Source organism: Nyctibius grandis, chromosome 5, assembly GCF_013368605.1.
Source record: "Nyctibius grandis isolate bNycGra1 chromosome 5, bNycGra1.pri, whole genome shotgun sequence".
NCBI classification, from domain to species: Eukaryota; Metazoa; Chordata; class Aves; order Nyctibiiformes; family Nyctibiidae; genus Nyctibius; species Nyctibius grandis.
In genome coordinates this window covers 66,972,787-66,991,149 of record NC_090662.1, presented here as the reverse complement: position 1 = coordinate 66,991,149, position 18,363 = coordinate 66,972,787, and the positions used below count along the sequence as shown (strand labels likewise).

General features: G+C 42.4%; 1 protein-coding gene across 1 annotated transcript in view; it reads right to left on the bottom strand.

The window, feature by feature from the left end:
* The window catches only part of KIAA1549 (KIAA1549 ortholog), a 165,410-nt gene extending 148,107 nt beyond the window's left edge, over positions 1 to 17,303 (bottom strand). Inside the window, 1 exon segment of the mRNA XM_068401723.1 lies at positions 17,192 to 17,303. Within this exon segment, the coding sequence (XP_068257824.1) occupies positions 17,192 to 17,303 (112 nt within the window).
* Positions 17,304 to 18,363: the final 1,060 nt, after the last annotated feature.

Sequence of the window (18,363 nt, the reverse complement as noted above, 5' to 3'; positions counted from 1 at the left end):
GAATCATTTCATCTCTAAGAAACAACATGCAACAAACTCGATGATCTTAAAGGTCCTTTCCAACCAAAACGATTCTATGATTCTATCATCATCAAGAAAAAGATGAAGTTCACTGGAAGACACTAGACCTTTGCATAGAAGACAGTTTCCAAAGGCTTTAAGTTGGCTGAAATAGTGAAGATTATTTCATTTTAAGCATTTCTGAGGTAAACTACATTGCTTGGAGTGTTAATCTCATCACAAACTGAAGTATACATACAGTAAAATAAACAAACTTTTGCATTTAACAGAGCAAAAAGTTATCCCCGAAGACATTAAGTCTCTAAAGTGACCACTGGTTATCAAATGCTATTAATATGCCAACATCTGGTGTCGTGGGTGCCATAAGGTGATGCTGTTGACATAAGAATGATGTTTCTCTACCTGAAAGATCAGCACCTGTATATTTGACTCAAGTTTGGACTTGGAAGAAGAAAAAACCCTACATATTAAAGGACGAGCTATTAATACCATTTTTCTACCAAACATCTGGGAAATCTCAAAGCATCTTTAGTTTCATTCCTGCTCTGTAAAACTCTGACTGATGAAAAGCACATCACCACATCAAGCCTGTGCCACAGTTTCCTTGTAGAAGAGCAGTAAACCTGCATGCAAGTCTTTACATCTTCCTCAGATGCAAATCATATACCAATATTCCTACAACACAGATATGGGAAAATGCAGGGGATAAAAAAAAATGAAGCTATGAAAATCTGAATACTCAATACAGTACGACTTCACAGCAAAGACTCATGTTGGTGTTTCCTGTAGAGGAGGTTCCAGAAAAGTCCATCTAAAACTGAAAAAAACCTATTTAATAAGAAAATCTAATGAAATCTGGCATTTCCAACACTTGCAGTTTTCTTTAAAATGTCAGCAAGTTCAGATTTGTATGGTGCTCTTGAGCCTCCTGGGTTGTTATTGGTTTTTTCTTTCCCTTCCTCTGCAAGGGATTAGGAAACTGAGAACTTGGCAGTTCACAAACTGGTTTACATAAACCAGTACTAATTAGAGCCCAAGTCTGGTACAGTCAACGTCATGAGAGATCTTTGCATTTCTCCAAGTACCTCAAAGACCATTATACTGCCAGACAGGGCATATAGAAAAATATATTATTTTTCATTATTCAGACCTATTACTGATCTTCAAATAATTACTGAACAGAACCCATGAAAATTATCAACATAAAGTGAAGCATGACTAAGATTATATGTTGAAATACTTATGGAAAATTTACCTTTCTTAGTGGCAGTGCAAAATTTTATTGAAGCTAACTATGCAAAACAGCAAAAGGTCTAAGGCTTTTACACCATTATGTAAGGTGTCTGTTTTTCAATGAAAGTCTATCCTGGCAAAAAAGTCATCCTCCATTTTAAGTATCATTGAGAACTGCAACACTGACTTTCTTTTTTTTAATTCAGTCCCAGAGATGCTTTAGAATTTTTAATGCTTCACATCCATGTGATACTTAAATCTTAATTAAAGAAACCACAAGAATAACACTTCCAGCTCCGTACAAGACTGGAAATACACAGTCTCTCTAAAGTGACCCGCAATATGCACAGCCTCAAATGACTCACTTTTATTAACTTCTCCCTGATGAGGCTTCCTCTCCCCAAGTCTCTGTTCCATCATTAAGCCAACAAATTAAAAAAAAATACTGAGTTCAGTATCATTTGGCTTTAAAAAGACCACCAAGACAAAAATAAAAACGTACCCATTTACTCCATAATAAGAAACATGCTGGCTTATATTTTTCTCAAAAATATTTCAGTATTCTTTTCTGCTCCCAACCCTCCACAACACAACAACATTCAGGAAGACTCCTGCATTTTCTACTATAAAACACATTAGTTTGCCTCTGCTGGGTTTCCCTCAGAAGGGGCTGAGGACTGACATGCCACCACACTGCTTGTCCACGTCCCTGCTGCCCCTCCTGCTCTGGAAGGCAACACAACAGGCCCCACACCATTGATTTACCTCTTCTGCTCAAAGGAAAGCCACCGTCAGCAGCAGCCACCGGCAAGTTCGCACTCATAAATCTTTGCAAAAGTCTGCTGGAATTGATGAGTGCACTCACTACAAAATATTTTGTCTCCAGTGCTGACCAGTGTTTTCAAAGACTGTCTCTTGCATCTTAATGTTGAATCAGGTAAAAAAAAAACCACTTTCACTAACTACTTAATGCTGAAGCCCACTAACTGTAATCTTGCTCTCTCTTGGATGATGCAGAAAACATCTATAGCAGTAACTCTTCAGCAGGTAGACAGCATGATACATCACAGATACTTTATAACCTGCTTTCAGTCACGTCCTAGACATTTACCATTTCACACTGGGCCACCCACATTTTAACTCCGCAAATTTTCTTGCTTTTCACACAGTCCTGGACTGCCTAGCTTTCTGAGTTAAGACCTCTGAGACCTCTAAACATGTATTTGTGCACTCAGCTCGGAACACCCAGGGATGCGTTTACTGCCCTATAGACAAGCATGGCTTGTTAGACTGGAATGAATTTATAGTAAGGGCCTGATTTGCACGCACAATAATACAGATGTAACTACAAGGTGGTTTGCTATTTGATATAGTGTACAGAAATAGAAGAGAGCCAAAAATGCAACAGCAACACTGGTTTAGCCAGTACCCCAAGCTAGTCCTTTGGGACTGCAAAGCACAAAGCACAAGCAGCAGCTGTTGCACAGGGAAGCCTGGGGTGTGGGCAAATCTTGGGACCCGGGAGGCTACACACAGAGAGCGTATGCAAAAACAGTGTGAGGAAAGGAACTGAAGTGCTCATTTTGATGCCAGGACAAGTGTTGAAGCCAGTCCTAAAACAGAAGGCATCAACTGTAGGGAAGGATGTAGGGCCCTACTAAAATGCATTAGCAAGAACACTAATTCTCTAAACCTGTCAGTTATACAAGTGAAAATCCTTTATCTAGACAAATTATGGAGCTTAAACTTTCTATACAAAGTATAATATGACTGAGGACCAAGGAGACATTTTATTTCAATCATTCATATGAATATTTCCTTAAAGAAAAAGATCTTACTATGTACTCTCAGAGTTGAACTACTTAAAAATACAAAGATCCACGTTCTTTTCGGAACATAAAACTTCCAGAAATAGCAACAGTCACATAAAAATTACTAGTAAGTAATAGAGTTCAAATGAGAAAGAACTTGCCGTTAAAATGAAGGTTTCTCATTAGTAGAAGCTATTTAAGATCAAGCAAGTTCTAATCCAGTTGCTCCTTAAATTAATTTCAGAGTAAAATAGAGCTGTGGTGCCATTCTGTCAGTGGCAGCTGTGTTTTGAAAGGTTCTTGCCACTCCCTTATGTCCCCACATACTCATTTCTGCGCTCCAGAGGTGCCAATCCAATTGTTTTCATGACTATGCTCCAAGTTAGGGTTTCAAGAACTATCCCATTTAAAGGAGGAAACACAAAACAAAACCAAAACAGTAAAAATATCCCAATAAAGTACTGTTTTAAATATACAGCCTATACAACAACCATCCAAAAAGTGACAAGCTAAGAGAGAAGTAACAGAAACATCTTAAACTGGATTTTCCCCTGCATTGAACAACCCAGAGCCACGCCTTCATAAGAGGGAAAATCATTCACGTCAGCACACTCCTGCTTTCTTCCTCCTCCCCTTTCTCCAAGTCTCCCCTTCCCCAACACAAAAAAAACCCCACCCATGCCTAACAAGTTCTACTCTCCTCCTTAAGAGCATGTAAGAAGTATACAGCATGCAAAACCAACAAAAGCTGGGATCACGTTATTTTTTTCTGGTTTTCAGTAGGAGGTAAGATGGAACTCCCTGAAACTTTCTTTCAAGACAGAGACATAGCAAAGAAGGTAGAATATATGGGGCAAAACAAGAGGAGCATTGGGGAAAGCACAGAGGGGAATGTTGATACATTTGTTCAAAAACAAAAAAAAAATCCCATAAAAGAATTTTCTTCCAAGATGGGGAAAAAAAAGAAGAAGAAAAGGATTTCAAGTTTACTATACTGGATAAAAGAAACAATGTTACCATGTTTGTGAAGTGAAATCTTTTGGTCTTGTGCCTCTATTTGAATAGGTATATATTACGACAATTCAACATTCCAGACAAACAACATATAACATTGACATGAAACAAGGCTGAGCTCAAAAGACTAGCTTTGACTATTATTGTCGTGTCTTCTGATTCAGTATACATAACACCTGCTGTAATGTGTAAAAACAGAGGAAAATCTGGTGGGTTTACCTGTTTAAAATAGAAATTGATTGCTTCATGAACAGCTCAAAGCATGATTTTTATTTAGAAATGTGCCATTTTCCGTAAACACCAACAGAGAATGCTATGAGGAGGTCTGCAAGATTTTTTGGATGGAAAACTGGCTATTGATACGACTGTCAGAGACTACATCATCACAAGTCATGCTACTCTAACTCAATTACACAGCCACTGAACAATTTCTGCATGAACACAAGTGTTTAATAAAAAGAAAAAAATCTTACACCTACCATGTTATTTTCAACTTCTCAAATACAAAAAAAAATCCTTCACATTGAGAAAAAACAAACCTGTTCCCCCAAAAGACTATGAACAGGAATGTCTCATAATTACACTCAAGACGTTTATTGTTAATAACATATCCCATTGGCTTTCATTTACTTGTCTTGGATATTCTTTCATGAAAGCAAATCAGCAAAAAACCCAAACATTCTCTTAAAATATATGGGTTTCAAACAAAACTCCTATTTCAGTATTTTCCACCTAGCTTGAGATAGCAGTGCTGCAATTTAAAAGCTCTAAATCCCTTAGACCTGCAGACACAGGATGAAATTCTTGCCTCAGCTTAACAGTTTTACCTTCATCATATTTGAAGCAGCGAGGACTCCCATCACAGAAGTCAGAAAGGATGCAGCAATGCTATTTCTCTTACACTGCAGCATCAACTGAGGAAGCATCAACAAGCTTATGACCTTACAAAGCTTCCAGGCAAGACAAACTATATTAAAGTTAGCACAATAAAAATACTGTAGGTTATAAAGACAACTAGTCTAATGAGAGCTTTGATCATTTGGGCTCCCCATCTCATAAACTTCACGTAGCTCCCTATTCTACTTCTTTCCTGCTGACAGACTATGCTCATGCTCCTTCATATTACAATAAAAGACACACTTAACGAAGGCACTGTAGAATTACCAGTATCAGATAATAAACCAGTAAATCAGAATAAACCAGTATCAGATTACTGCATGATGTAGCTCCTAAGGTGAGCACAAGAGAAACAGAACATGATGCAGAGGTCCCAATTAAACTTTGAGAGAGTTCATACAGCCAAATCTGCACAGACAGTCTTCAACCCTTTATGCATTCTTCAATCATGAAAATAAACAATCTCATTTAAAGTTTTCCCTCATCTCCCAAGGGGAAAAAAAGAAAAAACAAACAAAAAAACCAAACAAAAAACCAAAAAAAAAACAAAACAAAAAAAAAAACAAAAAAAAAAAAAAAAAAACAAACAAAACAACAAACAAAACAACAAACAAAACAACAAACAAAACAACAAACAAAACAACAAACAAAACAACAAACAAAACAACAAACAAAACAACAAACAAAACAACAAACAAAACAACAAACAAACAACAAACAAACAACAAACAAACAACAAACAAACAACAAACAAAACAACAAACAAAACAACAAACAAAACAACAAACAAAACACAAACAAAAAAACAAACAAAAAAACAAACAAAAACACAAACAAAAAACCAAACAAAAAACCAAACAAAAAACCAAACAAAAAACCAAACAAAAACCAAACAAAAACCAAACAAAAACCAAACAAAAAACCAAACAAAAAACCAAACAAAAAAACAAACAAAAAAACAAACAAAAAAACAAACAAAAAAACAAACAAAAAAAACAAACAAAAAAACAAACACCAAACCAAAACACACACATATTAATATATTATGAGCACAAACCAGTACTACATGCCTGAGCTTATATGCATTTTCCACATAAACACCTGCTGTTCTGGGTGGTTGCTTTGACTGCCTAAGACAAACTATATTTAACATGCACCTGTGCTTTTCACCTGTCCTCCTCCAAATAATTCAATCCACAATGACTGGTCTTAAACACACAGAAGAATTCCAATAGCTATCATTTTAATTCATTCATTACTTTCATTCTACTGGTAAAATTCTCATTTTTTCCAACTCTCTTGAAACTGAAAGCAATGAATCTCAAAATACATCCTCCAAGTCCACTAATTCATTAGAAATGTAACTTCTGATGTATGAGAAATGGAAGTAGGAGCTTGAAGTATTCACTCAAATCAAAATACTTGTTTTCATAAAGCATATTAACTCTTGCACCTCCACTTGGAAGATGTAAAATTTATATATTTTTCTGCTTTTGAGAATATCTAGAAAGCTATTTGACATCATATTTATAGAGAGCAAGTTTTAGACCTCAAGGCTGATACTATTTAGGAATGAGGGAAAGTACTGCAGAATATTTCTGAAGCCTCTTACCTAAATGGCAAGGATGTTTGTACTGAATACATGATACAACATAAAGTTGCATTCTGTTCTTCAAGGGTGTATTTTATTTCCAAATATAAAATACAACCACTCTAAACTGTCAGTGCAATCAATCTGACACAACAGTAACATGTTTTAATGATGGTTTTGGCTCATTCAATAAATACATAAAAACAACTAATTTGAGTGTTGTTTTAGCAAATCTGAAAGAACCTCTTTAACATAAGATTTCTAGAACTATCTTCAGCTGACCTCAGTGCTTAACAAACTTCACACACAGTAAACAGCAGCAGTAAATGCTAAAGAATCATAAGAATTAATACTCCGGTACAGAAACTACTTTCATTTTTGTTTCAAAGCTTCTAATGCTCCCAGGATTCTAAGAAGATTATACTTTCAAGTGACACTGTCTACTTGGAATACAGTCAATTTAAAAAGAAGCAAAATGGATTTACATTCATTTCACATTCCTCAGCTATCCTAATCCTTCTGACAATTTTTACAGTTTAAGAACCTGGCTGCAGCAGAAGCAGCAAAGTCACTACTCACAAAAGAAAACAGAATAACACAATTTATTTCCTTGAAACTTTCTTGCTTGTACTAACACTGGATAAAATATTTCTTGACAAAACCTTGATTACTATGTTGATAAGCATTTACATAATATTTTTTAACCAAATTACTATAAAAAGCACATGCACTCTGGAAAGACGAAGGAAAAACTTTTTTTTTTTTTTTTGGTTCTCTCAGAGTGGAACAAATTACATCTTCTAAAAATTGAATGTCAATGGCTGGAAGCCCAAATCTGTTTCATCTTTCAGCATAAGGACAGGAAGTAAGGTCACTGTCAGCTTCTAATTGAAAACATCTTCAAAGCAGACTTCTGCTCTAGATCAGGGTTTTGTTCTGTGACATGCAATTCTATCCCAATATATCACACAAGTTAGTCCCAATTCAGCACTAGCTCCAGTTTTAAATACAGACTTCCACTGGAGAAGCTACCTAATCAGAAATCCAGTGTAGCTGATAACCCTCTTCCTTCTATTCAAAAAGTAATGTGATATAGCCCAGAGGGGTCTGCTACATAAACGCTTGGAGCTTTGTCTCCAAATAATGCTGAACTAAATCATTGTGGCTTTGTGGCTGAGCAGTGCTCACTGCAATCTGCATACATGAGGTGGAATTTATTTACAATAGAATTATGGGCCACAGGGAAAGGTGAGACAGGCTCAACATCTAATAGTATTCACACCCAACTAAAAGGAGAATAAACAGTCCCTGCACCACCCTGCAGTGTCAAACAATTGCCTTCAAATGAGGAAAGAACTTTTACTTACAGAGTATCCACAAACTAGTTCCATACCGTATTGGCTGGGGAGCAAACAAAAGGACACCCTTCTTCTCATGTAAGAAATTATACCAGTTTGATTTTCTTATTGAGTATGAAAACACTCAATAGGAAATTCAGTCCAAAATTGCATGAATTAAAAAATAGGCTGAAAACAAAATCTGTAAATTGTATCAATACTACTTAACAAAACACATCTTTACCTGTATTGTCTACCTGTCCTATGTGACCATTTATTTTCAGGTGCATTTACAGTTCTCAAATCTATCTTAGTAGGCACCCAAGAGTTTTCTTCTAAAACTGAGCCCAGCTACCACTTTAGAAAATGCCTTCTGCGAGTGCCTCAGCTTCTTCTGTATAGCTCTAGGGCAAGCTCTAAAGTGAGGGTGCTCAAGTCAAATACACAGGGCAGCCATGAAAACCTTCAACTGATATCAATATCAAGCCGCTCTCTTCTTACCGCAACACTTCTCAACTAACCCTTCCACCATCAATACTCTAATCCATATTCCCAATTTCACCCACTCCTCCAGTGGCCCCAGCCCCCAGTGTTATCTTTACTGTTCCTTATTTCAGTACCCTCTTGATCAAAGTTCCTGTCCTCCCTCTCTCACTCACCCTGCCACACCAATCGATTTCAGATAAAGGGTACAAAGACAGCGCCCCGCTGTCTTAACTGTCCAGAAGAGCTTTGTCAGGACACACTTGGTGCAGAGCTGAGAAGCGCTGCACACTCCGGGCACACAGCTCTGGCCAGGACATCCCCGCTGCTCTCCCAGTGGCTGCCGCTCCAGTCAGGAAAGTCAGCCGCTTCCCAGTCACCACGTGAAGAACAAAAGCTTTGCATTCTCCCTTCAACCCAGACCCCAGACACGTGCTGCACTGGCCAGCAGCAGTACATACAACACAGGCAACTGAAAGATTTGGTCTAGTGCTATTTATTTGCTCAGTCTCCCAATTATCTTGCATCACTTAGGACCTCTTCCTTCATGATCTCTCCATTCCCTAAGGGCAAGGGTAAATCCTAAATTCTACGCCAAGATGAACAAGTTCTCAGCTTTCCCAACTATACATTTCATAGAAATAGCAATAAAATGTTTTGAGCACTAATACTGCCTCTCCTTCCATCCCACCTGTTAGATATACAAACGCTAATAATTCAGTTGATGAATAAAGACATGTAGAATCACATCCAGAGCATTTACTTGTACCTGCCCTAGATATACAAATGCTAGTAATTCAGTAGATGAACAAAGACATGTAAAATTACATCCACAGCATTTACTTGTACCTGCCCTCTCAGTGATAATCCATGCAGTACTAGAAAATGCTTAAGAAACTGAACTTGCACAGAGACTAACTTAGAAAATTGGTGTGTTCCTCCCACCCGTTATTACTAATGATAGAGTTACTGTAGCAAGGATTATGAAATCTTCTTTGAAACCTTACAAAAACTGTTAATCCCAAAATCAATCCTTCAGAAGTTAGAAAGTGTCATTACTAAGGCTACCAATTGAATCCTAATTCAGCTTTTCTCTGCATAAACGTTATGACACAGTATTCAACTATACAACCACAGATTGTTTCTTGACTTGAACAGCACACCAAAGTTTTCAGTAATCAACAGATACTGGCCCCCAATGTTGCATGTCTGCACATAATTTACATTATTTGCAGAATCTCACAAAAATAGAATTGCAAAATATCTCAGGAGGTCATCTACTTCATCCTTCTACACCACTGTGGACTCACTGTTGCAATCCACTTTCAACTCTGGAGATAGATTACATTATTGCCCCAAACCATGTATTTCAGGGTTTCATTATGCCCACTGTTAGAAAAAACAGGAGTTAGAAAACCTATGTCTTGTTCACTGCAATTCAAGTCTTTTACTTCTTTTCTTACTCAACACAAGCAACTGTTTATTACACTTCTCTCTGTATTTATCTTTTATGTGTTTGAACAAAGTCCTGCCCACCTGTTTTTTTTTTCCAGATTAGGCAACCCCAATACTTCTGTGATCTGAACTCTCCGGTAGCCTGTCTCTTCCTTGAAGGACAAGGTCCCATACTAGACACAACATTCCAGCTGGAGCTCTTCTGCCACTGAAGAGAATGAACGAGTTCTTACACAGGATATGCTAAGGACCATAACCCATGTGTTCATGAGATCCAGCACACTGTAATCCTGTTGAATCACATTCTGTTTGTGATCCATGATAAACACCAGATCCCTCATACAGCACTGCCACATTGCCTATTCCCCATCCTACAGCTGTACAGGTTTTCAGCCCCTTTGTCATCATACTATGATGCACTTTCTGTACTAAAAAGTATCTGGATTTTCAGGCCCTTCTTTCACTATGTTTCCAGCATTCCTCCCTCCTCCTCCCCTTACTTCCTGGTGAATTTTAGCCTCTTACCTCTATTTCAAACCACAAAACCAGACACACTGTCTTGACCGGACGGCTAAAGCCAATTCAAAATTCTATACAGGGAATTAATTCATAGAAGGGAGGCCTCTCTAAATCAGAGGGGAGAATGGAAGAGGACTAAAAGGATTAGAAAACAGTTTGTGCGTGAAGAACGAGCAGGTAGGGGATGTAGGCTGAAGCTGCTAAAACTGAAAGTCAGCAACAAACATCAGCAACGATAAATATGAGTTCTTTTTAAGAAGATTTGATTTTTAAAAAAAAAAAAAATCAAAAATCCTACTACACTTCGATACAGCATAGTATGTCTTCCCATCTATAAGGCTAGTTAACTCTCACTATAAAAGTCTTATTATGGTAAATGTATACTGTTACACCACCACCTCTTACTTTCTGTTTGCTCACAAATACTTTATTTCTTACACTTCTTTTCCGTGGATGCAAATTCAGTAGACTGGTTTATCATCCACTGGATCTCTACTGTTCTGAAGACAAAAGTCTCTGGCTTTCTGATGAACTTTTCTTTTGTGCTCACTGTTACTGCATCTGAACATTTCATACTACTTTGAAAATCAAACAAGAAATTACATCTAAGAAATTACATTTTACAAATGGTGCAACTAAGAAACAAGGTCAAATTCTGAATGCCTAATTTGAAACATTAATAAGTATTTAGAATTACAGACACAACATCTATTCAAGAACAGCTCCCCTTGACTTCTTTGGCAGCTGCAAGCACTCGGCGTTTCTGCAACGCAGATCCCAGAGGTCTCACGTCCAGTAAATGAGGAACACACAGCTAGAGACCACCTGTGGGAAGATTGGTTTAAGCAACTTGCTCACATCACTGAAACTCTGCAACAGCAATGCAATTCTATTGTCTAGGACAGCATTTAATTACATTAACAGTGAAACCTTTATCCCAACTTCCCTGTCCCCTGCCTCATTCATTTCACACCTTCGAACATCTGCTACAAAATGAGCAAGAGTCCTATAGGTAACTTCTTCATTTGCTATCCAACGCCCATTTCTCCCCAGAGCAGGATCAGTTTTGTACACTGAAAGCAATGAGGGTCCTGTCTGCGCGTGGATATGTGTACGTACAGGTATTTATGTGCAGGTGTCCACATTGCTATAAATATTATCTATAGGGATATACACTTCATGATCATGTGAGTATAGCTGTACCATAACTTACAGGCACATAAGTAGTTTAAAATTGTACAGGTTATTGTAACGTCAATATTTCCAACTTGTTGATTTTTGCCTTTGCACTGTTCATATGCTGCTGCAATTTCTGTGGAGGAGACTTTCCAGTTTTTAAAACAAACTCTGAAAAACACTTCTGCCACAAGGCTGAAACATGTACATTCACAAAATGTTCAAGGAGCAGCAGCAGATTATCATGCTCCTGGCTGAGAGGAGAAAAAGGCCAACACTCTGAAGCCCTGGGTTTTGTGCCAAATTCTGGAGAAAGTGTCCCATTGCAGCAGGCACACGCTTCCCTGTTCCTAAATTCCAAGCTTGATGCTTTTGGCCACATCTCTTCCAGTCTTGTCCCAGTCCCATATCTTCCCTACTTCCAATTCTTCCTTTCAACACTATTTTTTGGAGGTTTATTTTCCTTTTTTAAACTGAGTCCATCTGTGTTTTCCAGTGTGCTTATTGTACTATCAGGCTGCACTGCTCATTTCTTCTAGGATTAATTTCTCCATTGCAGTTTCCCTCATCCACAGACCTGTTTCCCACTCCTGACCTAATGTCTTGCCTCTTAGTCTTCATTCCCTGCCACTTCCAGTTTCTTTCATCTCACAAACCCTCTTGCAATTTGTGTGTCTCTTCCCCTTCTACAACTCCCAGGTTTCTGCACACATCTCCTCAAATAGCAGAACAGTGACCGGAAAAGACACGTAGACTCTTCTCTTAGTGCTGCTGCTTAACTAAATCCGAGCCCCACGCTGGCTCATTCTAAAAGTCTCCTCTCCATTTTCCCTCTTGGACCTAATGCAATCGAGTATCACCACACAACACCACACCACAAGGTAGATGCCCAAGTTCCCCTAAAGAAAGCAAAGCACTCCATTACATAGCACAGACACATCCTTAAACACAAGGCATGCAGGTACCAGTTCTCTGTCCTAAAGCTCAATCCAGTCCCACTTCTGAAACAGTTTAGACAGACTTTCACAGGGAAGTCCAATCTTTCACATCTCATTTTGGGCTATGGGACATATGCTTAGTATGTTTGCCCAGGTGGCACATATACCCCCTGGTCAGTATTGATAGGTAGGTGAGGTTCCACGAGAATAGGATATATCCAAGTTTTAGCAGTCAAAAAAATGCATCATCTCTATCACAGCCATGCGTGCCTAAATTCAGTTGTTACAAGCTTTTGAAAAAAATCACTTTCAAAGCAGCAGCAGAGAAAACATCTCCTTCAGAGCAGACACAATCTGCCATAGTTTAACTGCATGCGCCAAAGCGTAAGGGCATTAAAGTTGTTCAAAAAAGAAGCTGGCAGAACTCAAAGCAGAAACCATTGTTTTCCTCTTGCCTCAGCATCAGAAGTAGCTGAACTCTTTTAACTGACATTTCGCAAAGAAAACAGCTTCAGCCCATAGCAAAATGCACAATTTATAAAATTTCAATTGGAATTGCTAAGTTTGTTCTCAGCTCCGCTGCAAAGCAATAATACTTCTCACAAGCATCTTATAACATCCCGCAGCTTTGATAAGAGCTAGCACAATCAGCCCAGTCTAGCATTTTCTAGTATTTATTCTGTGCATTTTACATGCAGTTAATTACACCAATGTAGTCAGTGATGTGACTACTGATACTCAGTTTTATCTTTTCCCCATCTCACATGTTAGGAAGAAGACACCACTAACCCATTGCTCTTAGGAAAGGTTTTCCCTTAGTCTTCCAAAACAGCTGTCTCCAATAACATCAACAGCTGAAAACACAGCACATATAGGGAGTGTCAATCAAATTTGTTATTGAGCTCATATGTGTTTCACAACCACTAAAGAAAAGCACAGAAATATATGACTTTTAAAGGGATAAAAAAGACAACATATCATGCAACTCCAGAGTGCAAAACTGACCATACTGACAAGGACTCTGAAAATGTGATTCTTATACACGAGCCAAAAAAGAAATTAAGTCTGCATTGTTCATTTATTGCTATCATTTGACTTAACTTTGCGGTTCTAAGACAAAATTTAAAAGGCAACTTGTGCTATTTTTCCTTATGGCTTTTTACTTATACATAGGTTCCCACGACACATTCTATTTAATAACTCTTATGCAATTAGTGTTATTCATGCTGTATGCCACAATGGGCCAGGCTGGAGACACACTAGTAGTTAAGGACATCATCCATAATAACTCTTACGCAATTAGTGTTATTCATACTGTACACCACAATGGGCAAGGCTGGAGACACACTGGTAGTTTAGGACATCATCCATAAACAGATTTACTTTCAAATGAAGGAAAGCCAAGTCTGCCAAGCTGAAGTGAGACTGTATTATTAAGAAGCCTATTCTGCTTCACGTCTCTCCCAAGCAACTCCCCCCCCCCCCCCCACACACACACATGCATTCTGAATTGAGAAATAAGAGCTGGGTTGTCAGAACCTGCCACTTACCACAATCATCAGCTTCCCAAGACTTCTTGGAAAAGATTTGTGCTGCAGCAAGCATCACTGCTCTTTAATGTGTCCAGCGCCTGAAATCTATTACCCAAGGTAGGTCAAAGCTGTTAAAGCCTACTTTGTTAAAGTCATGCTATATTTCAAGTCCCAGCCCTGCCTGAGAAATCTAAGACCTCGCTTCACAGAAAACAAATGTCACTCACAAAACAGACATAACTGAACAAAAAGCTGCACTGTCCACTAGCTTGTTTAGCATTCTAACTTCTTGAAAGAACATGCAAACAAAAAACACATTTCCTCTGGCAAGACTACAAGTGTAGCTTGTAGACACGAGGCTGACATAAATAAAGCAAGCGCAGCACAGAAAGCAGTCTTAAAGGGAATCCTCGAGCCATATGGGTCTTCTGTGAAAATGAACTGGAAGCGAGCTTGACAAGCTGAACTGGCCACAAGAGACATGATGCCAACTAAAGTGTCTGCAACACACTCATGCAATTAAGTTGAATAAACAATATCCTGCAACTGTCCCATAAGGCAGCTACATCTGATTCCTTGCCTGACCTCCACAACTTGCCCTTGGTCTTTGAGGAGACTCACTGCCGACTTACTAAGTGCAGCACAAAGCTCTCCTCTCTCTCATGAAAACACTGCAGCAAGACAAGATAAATCCTCCTGATTGTCAGTGCAGGAGTTGCACAGATTGTGCAATGGAACAAAAGCAAAAACACAGCCTGGGCTGAGCAGTAAGACATTCGTAGAGCCTGACCAAAGCCCCAGTTCACAGGGGTGCTCAAATGCATACCTATCTTTAGCACACCAGCAGCCTATCCACATACTAAGAGTCCAGCATCTGCTTAATTGTGGAAGCTGAAGCCTTGATTCAGCAACATGTGACTTCAGTGGGAGCTAGATCAAGCATTCCAAAACCTTAATTTTCTTAAGTACTGATGTTCACTTTGCTATTTCAACAACAAGCAAGTGGCTCTAACAGCCATTCCACTCTTACTGTATGCCTCTTGTGCACAGCTCAAAGCTGTAGGAGTTTGCTTTTGCCATTCCTAAACTGGTGAAGACCAAATGGCACTGAAAAGCAAATGAACTGCACCCAAGAGAGATACTCAGGGAGTTGTAAATTGTTGAGCAATTAAGTGAATGTTGTCCAAGCCTACTGCATATAACCAGTAGACATCTCTTCTGTCTCACTACCAATTATACCATCAAAACATTTCAAGGCTAAAGAAAAGATCAGGATAAAGGCAGTGTCCTAACTTTTTAGACATTATGGGCCCAAGACAGAGAAGCTGGACTCCTGTCATGCTTTTTAATAACGCATTTCACCTTAACTGAACAGGGACAAAATACTCTTGTTCTCTGTAACCTGCTGTCTTTAAATCTCTGCGATCAATGGACCATTTCTAAGATGTCTGTGAAAAGCATGCTCTGAAAAGCAAGTTTGCTCTTAGTATGCTAAAGTTCATTGTACATGATTCACATGCCCAGTGGAAAGAGAAAACATACAGGACTCACAAATTAAAACAGCTTGAAGGCTCCTGTCCTAGACAGAGCAGGACAGCATTGCTTTGGGCAAGATGTGTTGTCTCCGAGTGCTCTCTTCCACCAGCCCAAACACTGGCTAAGTTACATAATGTTTCTACTGCTGTTTTTAAGTTACACAAGAATGCACAGCAATCACACAAAAGTTTACAGAAATACACAGCAATGTTTAATTAAGAACTACTAAGTATTAGACAAACAATTAAACAAAAGCCTTCACTGACTTACTATGAAAATCTGGGAAAAGAAACCCAGCCATTGTATTAACCTCAAAGAGGCAATAAAACTCAAGCAAATCTCCAACTTACAAACCTACCGCTTTGCCTTCTCCTATTTGTAAGCAAAGCCTGTTCTATTTAAGAAAAAGAACCTCTGAAGCTTACTAGAAATTATCAACTTTCACATAGGCTGGAAACAGAACATCTCTTGTAGGCTATGAAGGGAGCTGGAGCAGAGCGTAACTTCCCTGAAAAGCTAACCAGTCACCACTAAAACACAAACTACTTTCTGAATTGGAAATAAAGTATTATTAAAAAGATAAGCAGGTTTTACAGCACCAAGGCTTCTTAAGCACCCAACAATAATCACCACAATTCTCGTGTTTAAATAAGAGTCAACACTAGTCGGTCCACTTCATGAAATAGGTTAATGCAGGTTCTTATCACTTCTTGCCACTTATCAACAACTTACTGACGTTGATAAAAATGTATTACTTTATACCTGTTATCTACCAAAAAGAAAACCTATAGTCACAGCAAAATTGTCTCTATGAAATGGTAGTTGTTGCATTCTTTTAAAAAAAAAAGTATTAAAGATGAACCAAGAAGTGCTATGGGAGCAGAACCAAATGAGACGTCTTTGTGATTAAACTCTCGGCTTAACTACAGACTAATTTTGATGTCTAGAGCCACTAGAGAAAAGGAGAAAAAAGGGGGTCACTGATTCCTGGCTATTTTGAAATACCTAGTGAATACACCACCCCTCTGAAGCCCAAACAGTTCTCCCCACGCACAAGTCACACCACGGCTGCGCTTGGAGAGTAACAGCGCGTTCCGAGGGGCTTTAACGCTTCCTAACTCGAAAGGCGAAGGAGAATCAGGCTGCCCTGCACCCCGCAGGTGCTACCACCGCCTGACCCGCGGCACCTCCGGGGGAGAGGGGAGCGGGCGCTGGTACCACAGCTCCGGGCGACCACCGGCTGGCAAAGGACACCCCCCATGCCCGGAACACCGGGTCCCCCGAGAGGTCTGGGTCGGGGCTGCCCCCGACACCCCTCCCCACAGCGGTTCTCTCCTTCGCGCCCACGGAAGGGGTGCCAGCCCGCCGCACCCCGCGGCCCCCCCGCCCCCGCGGTCTGGCTGCGAACAATGCGCGCGTTTTCTGGCGGGGCTCCCCGGCAGCACCGCGCAGAGCCGCCCTCCCCCCCCACCCGCCGCCGCCGCCGCCGCATTGTTACCGGAGCTGCCTGCCCCCGCACGCGCCAGCGGACGCACACCGGTGCGCGGGGACGGACACTCTCGGCAGCGGCGGCCGACACCCCCCCGCTCCCGGCCCGGCACACCTGCCGCGGCCCGGCCGGCCCCGCGGGCCCCCTTTGTTCCCTTACCTGCGGCGGGCGAGCCCCGCAGCGCCGGCACGGCGAGCAGCAGCGGCAGCAGGGCGGGCAGCGCCGGCCGCCACCGCGCCGCGGCCACCACGAAGCGTGTCATCCCCTCCATGGCACGGCACGCCGCGGCCCGGCGTCAAGTCATCGCGGCGCCCCGCGTCCCCCCCGCGGGCTGAAAGGGCTGGGCGGGCTCGGCGGCTCCTCCCGGGCGCATCCACCGCCGGCGGGGCTGGGACACCGGGGGACGGAAGGCCGCCGCAGGCCCCCTTCCCCACGCCCACCCCGTGAGGAGTATTCACGGGGGCAGCGCCGCGGCGCCAGCCGCCTCCCAGAGGCGGCGGGGCGGGAGCGGGGCAGCGGCGCCCCGCAGGGCCCGCGAGCGGCTCGGCTCGGCTCGGCCCCCCGGCGAGGAGGCGGAGGGGAACCCCGCGCACTGCAGGGCAGCGGAGCTCCTCGGCCGGCCGCGGCGCTCGCCCGAGCGGGCGGCTACGGCCCTTCACGTGGGAGGCGGCGGCGGCCCCGACCCGGCCGCCCGGCGCTCGCTCCCGACGCGTTAACCCCGGCGCAGGCCGGCCGCCGCGGGGCCGCCCGCCACCTGCGCGCGCCCCGCCGTCCGCGTCTGCGCGGGGGCGCGCCCGCCCCGCCGTCCGCGTCTGCGCGGGGGCGCGCCCGCCCCGCCCCTCCGCCGCGCGCGGGCGGGGGCGGTGGGGAGGGGAGGAGCCCAGGCCCCCGCCCCGCTCCCCAGGGGGAGGTGTGAGCGACGGGGCGGGGCGGTATCAGCGGGCTCCGCCCCAGCCCGGCCCGCGCCCCCCCCCACACCGCTCCCTCCCTCCGGCCGCCGGCCGCATACCCCCTCGGCCGCGCACCGTTTTCTTGCTGCTGGCCCGTCGCGTGCTCGTGCCGCCCCCCGCTGCACGGGCAGCCCGGGAAGGAGCGGGGGAGGGGGTCACCTAACGGCCGCCCCCCTCAGCGGCGGCGGGAAGTGCTGAGGGCCCGCTTGGGTCCTCGGTGGCTCCCGGTACCTGCTCCGTGACTAGGACGGCCCCAGGGCCCGTTCCTGGTTTGTATGAGGCATCCTCGTTTCCCCCACGGCGGAGCAAGGCCGGGAGGCTGGCGGCCCCGTCCCTCAGCCCGCTGGCCAGGCCGAGTGGTGCCCAGGGAGACAGGCCCTC